General features: G+C 39.4%; 1 protein-coding gene across 10 annotated transcripts in view; it reads left to right on the top strand.

Annotated features, from left to right (window-relative positions):
- MTCL1 (microtubule crosslinking factor 1) overlaps window positions 1–17930 on the top strand; it is a 101424-nt gene that overhangs the window by 63189 nt on the left and 20305 nt on the right. For 4 of the 10 annotated variants that reach the window (XM_038162598.1, XM_038162617.1, XM_038162587.1 and 1 more), the window contains 4 exons: window positions 6208–6330; window positions 9178–9408; window positions 10979–11167; window positions 17211–17378. In XM_038162598.1, the coding sequence (XP_038018526.1) occupies window positions 6208–6330; window positions 9178–9408; window positions 10979–11167; window positions 17211–17378 (711 nt within the window). The remainder of the gene's footprint in view (window positions 1–6207; window positions 6331–9177; window positions 9409–10978; window positions 11168–17210; window positions 17379–17930) is intronic. The other 6 variants (XM_038162607.1, XM_038162626.1, XM_038162577.1 and 3 more) reach the window with 2 other exon arrangements.

Raw genomic sequence — 17930 nt, 5'->3', positions numbered from 1 at the left:
CTGTGAAAGGAGCCAATTCGGTAGAGAAATCTTGTTGTTCAGCATGGATCCCTTTGCAATCAGAAACTGATATTGCTCGACAGTCATGGTAGATAGGGTCAGAAAATTACTCCAGCAATATTTCAATATTCCAATATTTCTGTTTAAATTCTATCATATTTATTGGTTCCCCCTTATCTTAGATCAGTGTTGTTATTATATTAAGGCATGTATATGTATGCCCTCTGTTAGGATTAGGGATTTGACTAATTTTGGCACAATACCTTTTTTTTTTTACTCTCCCAGGATGGGATGAGGTATAAAATATGTACAGTAAACTGTACTTGAACCGAGAAGGGAAAGTTTTCACATCGTAGCCCGCCAAGGAATAAACCAGAAATTATAATCAAAGGTAGAGAATAACCAGTTTAGCAACAGATGTGCTCAAAATATGACCTAGGCTGGGTCTCTCTAACTTGAGAAAATGTGGAAAACTAAGATGTTTTTACATTCATGATCACTTAAGCAAAAAAGATTATACTGCTTTATGCTAAAACTTTCAGTGGGAAGGCAGCCCACTGAAATATTGAAATCTTAAAATTTGTAGTAGTCAAGTGAAGGAGAAGATTTCTCAAAATAATTTTGGAAGGTATTATTTTATTATTCAATTTAATTTTATTATTCACTTTAGGTATTTGTATTTATTTTAATTTTTTTTTAATTCATACACTGCACTAGCAAAAACTGTATTTTTTTTGTTCCAGATGAATGAGTAGGAAAGAATACTATTCAAATACCAAAGGTGTCTTTTTATTACCACAGAAATTTCAAATGAAGACTCAAATGCCCACAGTGGGTATGGCTATACGTGAGTCTCTATCTGCTTTGACTTAATAAATGAAAATATGCACTGGCCTTTCATTTCACTGAGGAAATGTTTTCTTTTTATTCAAGCAAGCCCGTTTAACTAAATTTATTTTTTTCCAAGCTGAATTTTAAATTAAAATTTTTACAAGTAATGCCACACAGCTTCCATTTTTAAAAATGAGCACCATGGGAGCTTAATTGTTTTATTAAATACAATAAATGCAGACAGATGTGCTTGAAACTACCCTGTGGCCTAACTGTAAACATGTGCTGTTGTTTGGGCTTTGCACTTTAGTTGTTAGTGCAACAGGATTATTAGAATGTATTTGCATGTTAAAGAGGTGGGTTAGAGTCCCAGTCCAAGGGAAATTATATCTTGAAATTGCCTTAAGAGCAGGGCTTTTGTTTTCTTGCTGAAACAAGCCTTTCAGCTGCTGTTGTGGGAGGCTGGAGCCCATTGGGGTGGATTTTCGATCCATTATTCATGATTTTAGCAGAGCTCTGTTGTGGTGGGATGGGGAAATCATTCTTTACTATCCAAGGAAAAATCAGGTGAACTAGCAAGAATTGCCCTGACTAAAACAAACAGAACTAAACCAGGTAACATGGAGCAAACATCTTATGGCAACAAATGGAAACCAGTGGGAAAAATGGTAACAAAAGGCAGTTTGCTCAAGCAGTTGCTTCCTGTTTATTCAGAAGCAAGAAGACATTCAGAAGAAGAAAAATTTCTCTCTTTCAAATGACTGGATCAGGCATTTAATAGCTGTTTCTCTAAATTTGAGCTGTTCTCCTAGTTCTCTTCCTTCAGAGGATCACAGTTCTGCCTTTTCCTGAGCAAGTATATATCAAAGGAAAAAGCACTCTGCATTTCAGATTTTGATTGTTTGCATACACGGCTTTTAAAGACTTACACATTTAGTTCTGTGTAGAAAAATACCATAAAATCTCTGACACTCCTAGGTTATGGAAAAAGAACCACTGAAGGGAATTCATGTAAAAGGAGTGAATTGTCACCAGAGATTTAAAATAAAAGCAACTAGGCTGGAGAAGGTGAGAGCATGTCTTAAACAACACATTTCCCTCAAGGACTAGTAATAAAATAGGAATAGCATATGAGCCACTTTTAATATGTTTATCCATTCTCCTTACTTATCATGCCAATAAGGAATGTATAAGTCTAAGTTAATTACTGGGTTAAGTGTGGACCAACCAGATACAGTGACGTGCTACTTAGGTAAGTCAATTTACCACCTGCTTTGAATCAAAACTTCTGTATGGATCCATTTTGGATGTATGAGGAGAATCTTGATCTATATTTTGACAGTTCTGGTTTTCACCTGGTGCTGTTTCTGTGCAATTTTCATAACTCCATGTGTTTTTCAGCTGGATGGTTTTTGCAGTGGCTCCCAGCCATGTGCTGAAAATTTGCACATGCATTTTTCTGGTTAAAGGTTTTGTTTTTCCAGAAAGGAAACAGTGAACGGTTTACACGTTGTGATTTTTTTTTTCTTCTGGTAAAAAAAGCAAAAAAACCCAACAACAACAACCAAGGACCACATAGAGAGTTGTATGTCTTATGTCCACTGTTCCTCCAATGCAAAGCTGTGCGAAGAAGAAAGATAAACTGATGCTGTGATTATTCCTTCCCACCAAGATTAGGGGATGCAAGAATAATTTACTTTGATGTATTGTATTCTTTCTTGCTATGTAAGATTCTCTATAGGTTGACAGTGTAATGGCTTAAAAGACCCTTTATGATGTAAATCTGGATATTTGAGTCCTAACTAAACTTGGTGAGACTTTGTGTACTATCCATACAATGAGATGGATTTTTAAAGACTTGGAGTGAAGTGTTCTGTGTTTTCCCAAACTCACTTTCATGTAAGCACAGACAAATAACCACACAGCTGCCTATTCTACACTAGCAGATGAAATATATGTAGTCTATTTTTAAGGGGTGGGAAGAAGAGTACATCTTCAGAAGCAGCCTCTGCCAATTCAGTTAGATGTGAATTGCATGTAAAAGGTATAACAAAAGGCATTGGAGCTTTCTGACAAATGCAATGGCCAGTGTCAATCTGTGAAAAAGTAGCAATTTTTAAACTATGTGTTCAAATGTAAGGTCCAAATATCAAAGCATTATAATGTAGCTTTAGAGGAGCAGCATAAAATATTCATCTTTTGACTTGCTTCAAATTGCACGCAAATGCAGGAGAGCATCATTCTACCCTGCCTCCTCAGGCTTTATTTTGTTTGATCATTTCGGGGGTGGGGGGGAAGCTTAAGAGAAAGATTCCATGAAATTTCATGTTCACGGTTGTTGCATATAAATTGATTAGGTTTGCAGGCGAATTGAGGTTGCAATTAGCTATGGTAAAATGGAGAAAGCAGACAAATAAAACCCAGCCATACCTTGTCTTGGATGGCAATCTTGTAAAAACAAGTCGTGGCAGATATGTGGGATTGTGTGAGCTGCAAAGTAACCCAAAAAGCTGTCAGCACTCTGAGGGGGGGGGGGAAGGGGTCGGTACTGTGGGGGGAGCGGTGGTGAAGTCCCCAGGATGACTTTTCTCTGTGCATCCTCTTGAGGTAAAGACATCAGCATGGATTAGCTTGTTCTGGAGTGATAACAGGTGAGATAGTAGGACTGAGCAGAAGGATTTGGCAGTGCCTGTCTGAGGGGGCAGGAGTGGAAGTATGTCTGGTAATGCAATGACTGGATACATGGGAAACTGTTGGTCAGTGTTGAGCTGTGGCTGAAGTGCAGCTGTTTCCGTGGTGCTGTGGTAGAGTAGCACTAGCTTGTAGTTCCCATGGTATTGTGTTTGTACGTCTTGTTGTAGTGAGTGTCTGTCTGTTCTGTGATGTCAGCACGTTGTGCAGTGGCCGTCGTATTCGAGATGTCTTCTGTTCCTCGTGTAGCACACTCCTTAATGAGAACAAAGGAAACAAAAAGAATGGAATATAACAGGTTATCAACTGTTGTGTCCATTTTGTAGTAATGTTCCTTTTCAAAACAAAACAAAACCACAGTTGTGCCTGCTGGTTATATGATAAGGGACTGATTTCCACATACAAGCATCCAGACATCCATCAGTGCAGTATCAGGTACCTGAATTGCATACACAAATATTACATGATACATTTATAAGTATTATTCATTCACAAGCCTAATAGATTTTTTTAGCAGCAATCTATTAGACACTTAAACAACCTTACATCCCGTGATTTTAGCAGTGGAGACATCCCAATGCCTCTGGTAGAAATGACATAAATTATTCTAGACTGTGAAGAGTTCTCAGGTTGCATTGGAAGGTAAAAGGTGTGCAGCTCTGCATTCATGCACTAGCTGTTTTCCAACTTAAATTTACTTTAGGACTTACAAAAATGTATTGTCCTTAAAGAGGCAAAGCATTCGTGATGTGATTTTTGCCTCAGCGTGCATGTAATACTGTATCTGCCTTCATGATATATTTAACTTCTTTTCAGTAATTTCAACAGTTCCCACATAATCCTAGCACTGAAGTTTCCTGAAATCTGGCTTTGCATGGGCTGCATATTTATAAAAATATTGGATGGGTTAATAATTTTGAATTCATAAAGGGAACGGAGAGGTTTTTTTAAATTACATATTGATTTGATATATTATTTGAACTGATACATTGGTTCTTGTTTGCCATATTCCTAAAGAAGCCTGATCAGAATAAAATAATGCAGACATTCCTGATGAAAGTAATTTTTCCTTTATTGCATAAGAGAATTAAATAAAGAATTTGCTAATGATTGTGCAAAACTGACAAATCCCATCACAAGTAGTTCTTTTCAAATCCAAATTTTGACCTTATGCACTACAAAATGTCTGCAGACACATTACAGAGACAGATGAAATTGATAAGGCAGGTAATGTTCTCTTAATCACTTTATGTGTGCCTTTCAGAGGATGGAAGTATATTTTCCTTAGGTACAAAACAGACATGCACAAGTCAATAAATGACTCAAGTAAAGAAGGAACTGATAGGGCCCAGAAAGTCTGTGTAGGTCCACTTTTGGTTTTCAGCAGAGTGTGGTCCTGCAGGTAGTTTTTGGGATATTTCCATTCATCTCATCTCATTTTTCCCTAGAGGACAGGTGAGGAGTGTCTGTTCCAGGGAGAACTACATTTTGAATAACCAAAATGTTCCAACAAGGGCTGTGTGGCTTGAACAGAAGCAGCTGCTGGCTTTGCTCTGGGATGTGGGAGGAGTGGCAAGGAGGTGGATGCTGGGGCTGATGCCGGCGGGGAAATGCAACAGAGCCCAGGAGAACAGTCCCACGACCTTTGTTATGTCCTTGCAGCTGCTGAGACTGGAGCACGCAGGACGTGGGCCAGCTGAGAATTTGGGATTGCACTTTGAAGCCTGAAGCAACCCTGTCATTAAGTACATTTTTGCTCTGGGAAGTAGGAGTTTGGTGCTGCAGTGCTTTCTGTGGTCACACACGTGAAGAGGATGGCATCCAGCCGAGCATCACTTTTGTACATAAATCAGTTTTGGCACCAATGTGAGAGACACAAAGTGAAGGGCACAGAAAATTCTGATCAGAAATATAAGTGCCACAAGATTAATTACTGTAGTATAAACAATGAGGTCTCACTCTGCCTTCTTGGGTCTTTATTTTTGAGTTAAGTAACTTTCAGGAGTAAAGTTGATGGGATGCCAAACTTAATGAGAACATAAAATTGAAGGTATTAAGATTAAAACAGTATTTGACCTGAAAGGGGGGATACTTAATTATTTTGGGTCAGATCTCAGGCTCACACAGCGTATCACTGTGACATTTTTGTTATAATTATTTTGAGTAGAAATCACAGGATGAAGTTGACTTGTGCAAAGAACTGTCTTGTATCTGAAGAAAGGGATCTTATGTATACTTGCTTTAATAAATGCTATCCCATTAACTGCCCTATCAAAACTGTTGCAAATGAATAAATAATTAGGTTTAATATGCATGCATTAGATTCATCTTCTGCAAAGGTGTTAAAATTTTACAGCTTTGATTATGATGAAGAAATGCACCACCAAATATGTAATCCTGCAAACAGGAGTCTCAGCTATTAAAGTCCAAACCTAGAGCAGAGGCCTGAAGAGAATATTCGATATGTAACATCAGCATTCCAGCTTTAGTTTCCAGAAGAAGCCACACAGGAAATTCCCACACAGATTTAGGACATTGTTATTTATTTGCACACTGTGCTTTGGTTTTAACTATTGATAATCTTGAGTTGTGCAGATGTCTGTCCCGTGGCTCTTTTCTTTTTCATTTTTTTACACCCCCGAGACACATTTTCTGCTAAACCTTTCCCTTTGTCCTGCTGATCAGCTCAGGGATTCCCATGTTTTACCTGTACAGAATGTATCGATACAGGAGCTTCAGGCTCAGCTTGAGCAGGAGACAAGACTTCACCGAGAGGAGCAAGAAAAGTTTTCAGAAAGGATCATCCAGGTAAATACAAAACCCACCTACTGGGAGAGACGCATGACCATGATGTGTGACATGAGCCTTGTTTGTCAGGACTGTGGGAACTTGTGTCCTGATGGCTGTGCCTGTGTGACCTCATCTGAGTAAATGAAGAATCTGGAATCTGGGCAAATCTAAACTCAAGCCCATTTTGCCACTGCAAATCCGGCTTCTCTGCTTGGTGGAGAGAATTTTTGTCCTCCCCTCTGCAGCGGAAATCATGGTAGAGACATGGAATACTGCATGGAGAATTCTGTCATCCTTCAGCTCTCTGTGAGCTGGGGAAGGGTGAGTTTGATCCCTGGGAGCTCAGTTCAGCTCCATACCTTATTCCGACTCCTCCTAGCCAAAAGAAAATCCAGCACCTCTCTGAAGTCAGAGGAGTTGCTATGCACACATAGCTGAGAAACAAATCAGGACATTCATTCTTGTATTTCTCAGTACTCAGTGCTTCCAATCTTCTTATTAATAGCTGGTGAATAAATAATATTTTTTTACATGAGCTCCCCCTGCTCTTTTGAAGGCTGGAACAGATTAGTCAATCATTTTCTGATCTCTAGCTCCTAGAGCAAAAAAAAATCTGTTGCTAATTTCTGCAGGCTATTTGGCTCTTAACTGAAGTTTTCTTTTTAAATTTACTTCATGGACTAAATTCAGCATAATTGTTGCATACTGTAAAGAATTTTTCCTTGTGCCAACTAATCTCTTTATGCCCAAGTGGTATCTCTCTATTTTTTCATAACTAGCTTTAATTTCCAGTTGATCTCCACAGGAGCTTTCCACTGGAGCTTTTGAAGGCAACCGATCCATTTATTTCCTTCCTAGTTGCCTCAGCTGTGAAAGCTTTTTGGAAGCTATGCCTGTCTCCTAAAGTTCTTTTCTTCTGCAGTTGCTATCCATTGAAAACATACTCTATAAATCTACCTCCACTAGGGTCTTCTGCAAGAATTAATGACCACAGGGATTTGAAATATAACAGCTTGTCAAAATGACAAAAAATGTACCAAAATCAAAGCTAGCTGTTCATATTGATAGCCAGCAGAAATAGAAGAATAAAAGCATCTTCTGGATTCTCCATTCTTTTTCCAGATTATGCCCATTCTGTTGATAATGTTCCTTTTTTATGACCTTCCAGGATTTCTGGTGGAAATTACTCAGATTTTTGCTGTATTTAGCCATAACTTTATTTGGTGAAAGAATGGTCATCAACATCAAATCTACTTCTTTCTTCCCATAAAAACTGAATTTAAAATCAGCCCTTCTTTTACTTTTTCATTTTTAGGAATGTTTAATGGCATTAAATTGATGTGTACTAGCAATGTGTAATCTCCATGAGTGTTATTAGGAGTTGTGTGTATGGGTTTTTTTGGCCATTATGGCTAATTTCATTCCAGACTACTTTTAAGCTTCATTTTAACCACATTTAAGCTAGCCACTACTATAAATAATTTCAATTTAATCGGGGACTTTTTAAGGCGTAGTAGCATAGGTGCTAAAAAATTTGCATTATTCTGGAGCACATAATTTAGATGGCAGGCAAGTCCTTAGGAAACTATCTCGTATGGGCTGCTAGCCTCTTTCAGAAGCATCTGAATGTTGCCATGAAAATCAACCATATATTTCTTAGCTGTATTTATTGCTAGGGAGTCCTAGTCCCTGAATATTTTTTATTCTTGTGTGAGCATTGTTTGTTGCAGGGTGTGTTCCAATGGTTTGGATTGTTGTGGTCATAAGTGTACTGTGGCTTTCATAGATTTTATCTATGGAACTGGTCAGGAAAAGGAGAGGCTCTTGTTCTGCAGAATGGAAAATAGAAGTTGGCACCTGTAAACAGTGACTCCGTACTTATTTTCCATCTGCATTTTCTTCATCTATGAAGAAGCCACAGCTTGGTTGAAGTGGAAGCACTTTCTCATCTATGCACAATATAAGATATTGTGCAACTAACTTGTACAAGTTCTGTTGGGTGCAGGTCATGCCATGGTTTGATTTTTTAATATATTGAGGGAGAGGGGTCACATTTAAAGAATGATGTTTTAGGTGGCCTTGCATTGAAACAGGTGTAGCTATACGTGTCTTCTAAAGAATGAGCTTTTCTTGGTGATTTTAGTAGTCAGGCTGAGACATGTCGAATGCTGAGTTGCAATCTGTTCCTGTCTCTTCAGTTCCTGCTTGTGTCCCAGATAAAGTCATGCCAGAATGAGAGACTGTTTACTGTGGTATCATTCAGATGCCTTCAAGTATGAACTGCAAGAAGTGGGGGACCAGTAGTGGTATCTGAGGTACTGGAGGTGACTTCTTCAGAAGTGTTGCCCTTCCAGAGGCAGAGAGAGATGTAGCAACTATGGACAGATTGTACCTGTGCCTGTGTGGGGAAGTTGCAAGGCAAATATTCCAAGTTGTCTGAAGGGCAGCTGTGGTCCCACCTTGTACAAATGGCTGCAAATGCATTTAATAGGTGTGATATGTACAGCAGTGTGGGCTGGTGCCTCTGCTGGGAACCTACTGCAGAGATGCAATCGAGAGAGGGAGGAAAATATGAGTGGTGTAAAATGTTTAACCAGCTTCAGAGCTCTTGTGCATCTTTGAAGTAAATATCCATTTCCACAGCAGGTTACTTTCATATGGTTATCTAAGAAAAGCTTATCATCTGCTATCCTCTAATTTCCTCAGCAGTCATAACTGCTGAAGAACTTACTGAGCCAAACTCAATAGCTGCTCACTACTGATGAAAATTAGAGATTTCAGTTTGTCTCACCCAGTGAAGTACAAGTCCTGGAGACTGCCCCAGGACACCACCCTGTTGACATGTTGTCTGTTATTCCATTTAAGCTGGAGGAGGAGCATATGCAGACTCTGCGGAGAAAAGACTTGGAAGTGCAGAGCTTGACTCTGCAGAACAAACTGGAGGAGAAGGCCTGGAGTCAGGAGAAAAATCTGCTGCAGCAGGAACTCAGGCATTTCAAGCAGGACACCTTTCTCCTGTATGTCAAATTGAAGTGGCTGCTGAAACACTGGCGGCAAGGCAAACGAATGGAGGAGGAAGGGGAGGACACAGTAGAGGTAACTGTCCCACCTTAATAACCCAGATGAGTACTGGGGTGTCCCTTCTTTAAGTGTAGACTTGAAATATGATGTGGCACCAGCAGCTTTCAAATTGCACGTGTTGAAAGGGGATTCAAATTAAACATGAAAGCTGGTGTTGGCTTGTGCTGAAGTATATTCTGCATGATATGTTACAGATCACCCATCTTTAAAGAGAAACCCTTAACTAGTGCAAACAGCTGGTCCCAAAATACTCTCACACAGTAAATGAAAAATTAACTAGGTCTCAAAGATATGACTCCTGAGTAATTTTTTGAAAGGAAAGAAGCACATTAGCAAGGTGAGGGAGTCAAATCTGTTTAGATGGATTGAGTGCTGTTGTTTTTCTCATCCTGTGCACAGTGTGTTCCTTACAAAGCCTTCAGCAATACAGATGGAGGGAAGCTCTGTTTCTGTGTTGGCAGGAGAATTATACAGCTTCATGTGGGAACTTACAGTGAATCATCCTTATTTGTTCCCCTTCTCCATACACACGTCTGTCGCCGTCAGCAGCAGTACATCAGTCGTCATCATGGTGCTTTTCTAAGTAAAGGCTAAATCAAGATCAGGAATTTCAGAAGTACATAACAACCTGGAATCCCCAAGCTGACACATCTCAGCAGGGGTGTGGTTGCCAGCCAACATGCACTGTGAAGGAAGTGTTGAGTTGCACACCCAGGATTACCATTTGCTTCTTAGCTAAAGAAAAAAAAAATAAAATGTTTTCTCATTCTGACATTTTTCACTGAATTCTTGAGAACAATAGATTTGTTATGTGGGTTCCTGAAATTCTGAAGCCATTTGGTAAGCAACAAAGTAATTTTTCTCAGTATTTCTGGTCCTTTTATACCTAGTATTTTTCAAGGTTTGCTGCATTTGGCAGTACAAGTAACCTTTCAGGTCTGGTTGGAGTGTGCTTAAGCTGCATACTCCAATGTTTTGTTTTCTTAGATAAAGGGTTGACAAACATCTTTAGATTCATCTGCTGTGGTAATATGAGTAAGAAACAAGAGATGAGTAGCTATTTAGAAATAATCTGCTTCTACTTTACTTCAGCTGTGTTAATTTGCTTCTGTGTAAATTAGCTCATCTTCTAATACCTAAAAGCTTTCATTTATTGACTGTTTGGATTTTTGACTGGTTAATTTATTACTATCCCAGTTTTTTTGGAGCCATGTTTTGCACATGCTTTGCAGAAAATAAAATTATATATTTGGATACTTCCTAATCTCCATTACTTCATCACACAATACACCAGTACCTTGTATAGTTCTTGATTAATGTGTGATGGATTATATCCATCATGTGACATTAGACCCATCCCGGCTGCATAAATCCCCTGTGTTGCAGGCCTGCATAGTGGTGTGTTCACATACTCAGTAGGTGATGTATCACTGAAAGATCAGTTCTGTGGCCTGAGTTGAGGTCAATATATGCCACCACAGAGATGCAGTCCCTTCCCTTAGACCTTCAGTAGTTTTCTTGCCCCAGAGGTAAATGGCAAAAGCATGTTGCTGTGCTCCTGCATTCCTGTGTTCTTGCATTCTAGACTGAGCACCCTGAGGCCCTCCCAGACTTCAGCATTCAGCCTGAGCAGAAGGCAAATGATGCAGAGCGAGAGGAGGAGGAAGAGGATGTTGTGTTTGCACTGACAGATTTCTCCCAGCATCCCACCACGGAGAGCACTGATCATGGACCACAGCTGCAGACTGCCGAATTACTGCAGCAGCAGAAGCAGGTACTACACCATTTATATATCTTGCCCTGGGAATGGAAACTGTGGATTTTCTGAGAGTTCTGTGATGCTGTGTTAAATCACCTAGAATCATACTTGTGTAAATACTTCTAGCTACACAGCAATTACAGTGGATTTCATCCATTATATTTATATTTAAATTTAATCACGAGCCACGTGATTACTGTTCTTCTGTTGACAGATGCTATCAGTGAAAAATCCTATTTCCTCTTGTGGCTGCTTGCCCAGAAACATCTATCAGTATGTGATGGTTTGCAGAATTTACAGGCTCCTCTTGTCTAAGCACATCTATTGTACTCTACTGTCAAGCTTTTAGCAAGAACATGTGATTTTGTTTCCTTTAAATAATTTAAGAAACTAGCACATGTATTTAATGTTTCCCTTAGAGATGATGGGAAAACAATGTTAAAGTTCCTTCCTGTCACTGGGCTTGTTTTAAAAAGCCTGAAATCAAATCATACAACTTTTCCATGGCATCTCCTGTACCCTGACCGTGTCTCAGAGCACGGCCATATATCCTAGCTTTTTCCTTTGTACATTTATTATACTAACTATCCTAATCTATGTGTAACAATACAAATAGAAAAAGAAGACAGATTTATTATATTTTTAAAATGAAAACCATTCATATGACACCATCGTGTTACATGGATTTATTTGCAATCAGAATAGAGCAAGAATTCTATGTGAAAAGCAAATTGAGGGGAAAAAAAGTCTTCAGTGTTTATGCCTGATGTTCCTTCTCTATCCAAGCCTTTGACTTGGGAGCCTGCTCCACAGTTACAGCTCTCAGGCAAACATGTACTCCCTCTGATCACAATACATAGCTGGAGTCACTGCAGGCCTGGGGATTGTGTCTCTGCATCTGAGCTCTTCACCTTGAAATCCCCAGACCCTCATGATTATGGATAACCTGTGTACCAACTGCCTATGTGTTGCAGCAGGCAACAGGAAGTCTCTATCCTATAAAAAGGATATTCTTTAACTATTATTTTCTGTGAAGTGTGCTACCAAGTTAGTATTCATTTGATTAGTCTGGCATTTGGAAAGATTCTACCTTGCTGGTCATCCAGACCCATCACTGTCTTCCTCTCAGCAAGCTCTTTGCTGGTAAAAGGCTGTAGAAGGCCATGCAAGAGATGCTCATGAACACATCACCTGACTGCATTCCATCTGTAGACTGATTTATTCTGGAATTAGTAAAATAAATATATACCAAAATGCTGTTTCTTTACAAACCCTGTCATGTACTAACTTTCTATGTAGAGCTCTTAAAATAACCAAGAACATTCAAATGAATTATGTACACTTTGAAATAATCATTGCTTGGACATTAATCTCAGTTAAGGTGGCAGAAATGGGCAGTAAATTGATTATAATTCATTTTTATATGCATCACAGCAGTTCCAGCTAATCTTGCTTGAAGAATTGATCTATAGGAACTGACCACATTTTGGTACTCCCCGTGATGATAAATAGTGCATGATAGCCAAATGAACTTGTCATGATAAAACAGATTCCTTGCTCCCCAACCAGAAAAAGAGTGTTATTTCAACTTTGCAAGAATGAATAAGTTTGCTAAATATTTCTAATTTTAAGCAATATTATTTGTTCTGCTTGCACACACTAGGGCGTCTTCTCACAAGCACTGCTGTGCTGAAAAACACACTGAGTTTTGAGGGGTTTTCTGCAGGTTTCTTAAGCCCACAACTAGAAAAAAACACTGTTTATATGGGGAATTTGGAATGATTGGTGCAGCTGGAAGTCTCCAAGGTTTGCACCTGCCCAGAAGAACCCAAAGTTGCTGAATCTGCCTGACAAGCTCCAAGATGAAATGCATCAGCACATACTTCACATCAGGAAAGAAACTTTCACTTAGTCTAGGACTGGCTGAGATAACTAGGTCAGAAAAAAAGAAAGGGCTTATGGCAACCTGAGGTTACCCATATTTATTTTTAACATTTAATGTTAATATTTAATGGCTTGTGTTTTCAGACTGCACTCTTGCTGCTGACTTTCTTACCCTGCCTGGAAAGTGGAATTGTTTTGAGAAAAATTATAAACCCAAAGGCCATAATTCAACATGCAACTTTTAATTTTATATTGCTATGACTTGAGATACTCAGCTGCCTGAAAACTACACCAGTCTGGCTTGTCTGGGACTTTTATTTGGACAGTGTGTGGAGGGATATAGGCAAGGAAGAGCAGAAAGGGGAGAAAAAAGTTAAGGTGATAAGAGGCAGAGTAGATCTGGAGTCTGAGAGGGGTCAGTTCATCTTTTCCTGCATGACATTGTCCCTTGGCTGGTAGCTGGGGGGCATAGCAGAAAGTGTCAGGCAAGGTTAAGAGCCAGGCTGGAAGTTTGTATTTAGGAGACAAGCAAGTTGGACTGGTGGCACAGCAGGGGAGAACAGCCTGTGGATAAAGAAGAGCTTTGTTTCAATTGAGTATGAAGGGTGAGATGCCTGTTAGATGGTGTAAGATAAGGGAATAAGGAGTCTCTACTGTGACTGTGGTCACAGTGGAAAAAGCATTAAAACACAATACAGTGGTGTTGTTGCTGGGAGGGGTGTCAAGAAAATCCCCAATTAGATCTCTTTTCGTTCATACAATGTTTGTTTTCAAAGCTTAGCTAAGAGAAAAGCCCAAAGGAATAGTCATTAAGCCCTGAATATACTGAAATGGGTTGCACCAAGATCCAGCTTATCTTTTGCCTAGATCTTTGATTAGACAGAAAAAATACATGGTTCTGGTTTGCTGTCTAGGCTCCTGACCTTGCGTTTTTAATTGACTGCTCTACTAAACTGCTCGTAATACCAGCCTGTGGATAAAGTCTTCAGTGAAATTCTCAAGGGAAATTTTCAGAGAAGAATGAATTGTGATTGAAAGCAGAACCAAACTGCAAACTGCTCTTGTCCAAAACTTTGCTAGAGCTGGATGCTCCTGTTTCTGTGGTTGACTCAGCTTAGTAAATGCTCCATTGTCCTACATTGGAGGCTACATAAAGATTTTGTTTGTTGTCAGCTGTTTTTTCTATAAATCCAGAGCTGTGGATACAAGTCTTTAAACTTTTGTAAAGCCTTTGTAATTATCTTGTCTTAGATCAGTTGTGAATCAGTGAGATTCCTCTAAGCTTTAACGGCTAAGGTGCTAAAGAGCCATCTCCTTGCATGGAAGACTGTCCAGAGAATCACAGCCATGCAAAATTTCTGCTGTGCAACGTGTCTGAAAGGAAGGGGAAGACTATAACAATACTTCTTGTGTATTTACAGAACTTAGTCTTATGGATAAGCTGTTTTGCCACCAAATCTAAAGCATGGCTAGATGTAAACATTGTATTTCAGAGCACATTCTTTCAAAAGTACTTTCTCTGCTATCCAAAACCACTCCAGTTTGGCAAAAGAGAAAAAAAATAATTTCACAGACTTCTCCAGCTTCAGATTATAAACACAGAGTCACGCAGAAGAGACTTCTCTGCAGGAGTACAAAGTATGTAACCAAAATTGGATTCATATTGGCATGGTAATTAAAATCCCAGCAAGCCAGGGGGCACCTGGGGTACTTGTCTCATCACAGTGACATTGATTTAATGCCTCTAGAAATAAGAAATGCCCTCAACACAGTAGGCTACAAACCTGCAATGAGGCTCTTTTGTCTCCTTTATGTGCTAGTCCATATCTTCTTTCTTTGCAAACCAAATTTTATAGGACTTTAAAATTATCAAATGTATGCACAGGAATGAGAGCTGCAACTTGCTTTCGTGTCATTTGGTTTTGCTTTTCTTCTGCCTCATTTCTCTTGTGGAGCCCTTTGACTGCTTTGCCAGAGAAAGATTTATACAGCACACCAGAAAACACAGAACGTGGCTCTTGAATGTGGCACTTCACAGACATTTGGAGTCAGGGTTTTCCAAGAGTATGAGACCAGATTTTGATGCCTCCAATACCCAGCAGCTCCTGTTGTGACATTAAGGGCAAAACTTCAAAGGACTTCTTATTCTGATTATTACACAAGGGGCTTGAAATGTTTGGAGAATTTAGTCTTAATTAGGTAGTAGAATAAAAATGCATAGTGGAAACATAAAATCTCATTGCATATTGAATAGTAGGTGATCTTATATGCATATGGAGACTGCTGCTGGATAGCAGGAAACTGCTAATTGGCATTAAATGTTAATGGAATTAATTCTGCTTCTGTGGGTGCGTTTCTTGCAAAAGCCCATCTTGTACACCATCACTTTTCATTAGCCCAACCAGATAGGTCAGTCAATGAGCACCTGCAGTCATTTCCCTACATCTAGCATATTTTTGCTGATGCATCAAATGGCTTGGAAAAAGTAGACCACATTTGTTTGTTTTTTAAAGAAAAAAGGCACCTTGGCATGTATAATTAGTGAATACAAAAATGGGTGAGGTGAGTTCAGCGATGCCAAAAATCTGATGAGCATATGAAGTCAGCTTAGTTGTCTGCATAAAATTTTGTAAGTATTGCCATTGAAAAAGCACATGACAATTATTTAGATTTTTGCATACTTCTGTTTACTTGACTTGTCTTCAAAGAATCCTCCATGTAGCCTTCATGAAATACCAGATAAGGGGGAATGCAGGAAGCCTTTACTTGGGAAAACAAAACAACAAAAAAAATTGATTAGACTATCATGCAAGGATAGAGACAGCTGATTTGAATTAGGCCTTCCCAATGGAGTTAACACATTCCTGAGAACCAGGTAATTAGATGCTGAATTTTCTGAGTAAGTTTTCCCATTTTTCTGCCCCTTACTGTGTCTGCTAGTCAAGTATAATTTTCATAAAAGTATTTTCTAGTTGTCAGATACAATCTCTGGCTACTCCCTGGTGTTTGAGAGGCTCATTTGGAATATTTGATTTAAATTCTGGACAAATTAATAATATATTTCTGTTTTCTGATTCAATGACTGCAAAAAAAAAATTGTGAGAAACTTGTTCTTTTTACTAATCCAGAATGAATATTTAGAAAATGCTTTTTGATATTTGACATAAAAATGGCAGGTTTTGCAAGTGCCCAGAGAATGTGCAGAATGTAAATGCCAAAACTAAGGAAAAAGAAATAAGATTTGAGTAAGAATATGTGATGTCAGCTCTGGGCTAGACTTTCAACTTTGCTCCATTCTTGGCTCCTGGCTACCACTAGAGTTCTGACCACATTTTCAGCATGGCCATGACACACTCAACAAGACATGAATGGGGGTTTGCTCTTTGATGCCCTCTGCAAGAGGAAAAGTGGCCTCTCTGGCCTTCAAGCCTTTGGCACCCAGAAGGGTGCTGCTGCAAAGCTAACCTGGGTGCAACTGCCTGGCGTGGACCAGGAATATGAATATAGACTACTGAAATACCTTAGCAGAGATACTCAGCTCAAAGCCTCACTGTATTTCCCAAAACAATTTTATCTGGTAATACAAAAGCATTGAAAAATTATCCCCTTTATTTTTATGTAGTTTACAAATATTTGGCATTTGATACAGAGCGACAACTGTATGTGTGAGACATACATATTATCCAACAGGCCTCAGGAATGATACTCTAGCTTTGGTTTACAGTATTAAAAAAAAGTTATTAATGATGTCCTCAGTCCAGAAAGATGCTTAATGCCTTTTGCAGAGTAACTCAAGTGTCTTTGGCTTTCAGGAAGCATCAGCACTAGGGCTAATGACAAGAAAAATCACAGAATCATTTAGGTTGAAAAAGACCTTTAAGATCATCAAGTCCAACCATAAACATAACCCTGCCAATTCCACCACTAAACCACATCCCAAAATGTCACATCCACACATCTTTTAAATACCTCCAAGGGATGGTGACTCAGCCACTTCCTGAGCAGCCTGTAGACAGAGAAGACATTGCTATTCTTAGTTTTCTCATGTAAAAGTTAGCCCAGGCACTTTCTCTTCCATGCAGTGGACACACAGTCATTTCTCATCCTAAAAAAATGAAACTGGGGATTAAAGCCAGCATCCAGTGACAGCACTTTGTCTGCTTTGTTGTATCAGGCAAGTGAAAACCGGAAGCTCCTGAACGCTCTGAAGGGTTTGCTGGATGACTTCCGCTCGGAGCTGCGGGACGAGGAGCGGGAGCGCCAGGGGCTCCAGCAGCAGTATGCCCTGCACAAGGCAGCCTGGGAGGTGGAAATCACTGAACTCAAGTGTCGCCTCCAACAGGTAATGTGCCCTGAGTCCAACACCTGTAAAGAACAGCTGAGGTGCTTAATGAAACAGGAAATTTACGACAAACTGAAAAGGGACTTTAGTCATGCATTTTATCCTGGTGTCTGAAAGCCCTCACCTGAAGCCTGATCAAAGCTTTACCTCTTGAGTTGCCTCCTGGACTTCCCAGTACAAGGGCCCATGCAGAGGGCATCGCATGACGTAGGTGAGAACAAAGGAACTGAACCTCTTGCTCTATTTTCTCAGCAGAGTTGGGTGATAAAGTATCAGCTGTGGTAATGAGACATGTGGGTGTCTGTATTTATTGGAGAGAAAAATGTCTTGTGGTTGGCATGCTCACAATTAGTTCATCACTGTGCCTTGGTATGTAACAACTGCAGTATTTGATTTATAGCAGAGAAAAGAGTGATTCAACAACACTGAAGTGATAGATCAATATATTGATATTAAACCAGCTGTTCAAAGCTACTGGTTAGTGATGGAAGAGAAAGCTCTTGCTACCTGCCATGGGATACTGTTAGAAGTATTTGTATAAAACCTGGTGCC

This window comes from Motacilla alba, chromosome 2 (assembly GCF_015832195.1).
Source record: "Motacilla alba alba isolate MOTALB_02 chromosome 2, Motacilla_alba_V1.0_pri, whole genome shotgun sequence".
In the NCBI taxonomy this organism is placed as follows: Eukaryota; Metazoa; Chordata; class Aves; order Passeriformes; family Motacillidae; genus Motacilla; species Motacilla alba.
The sequence above is the reverse complement of the archived record's forward strand: the minus strand, read 5'-3'. Positions and strand labels throughout refer to the sequence as shown.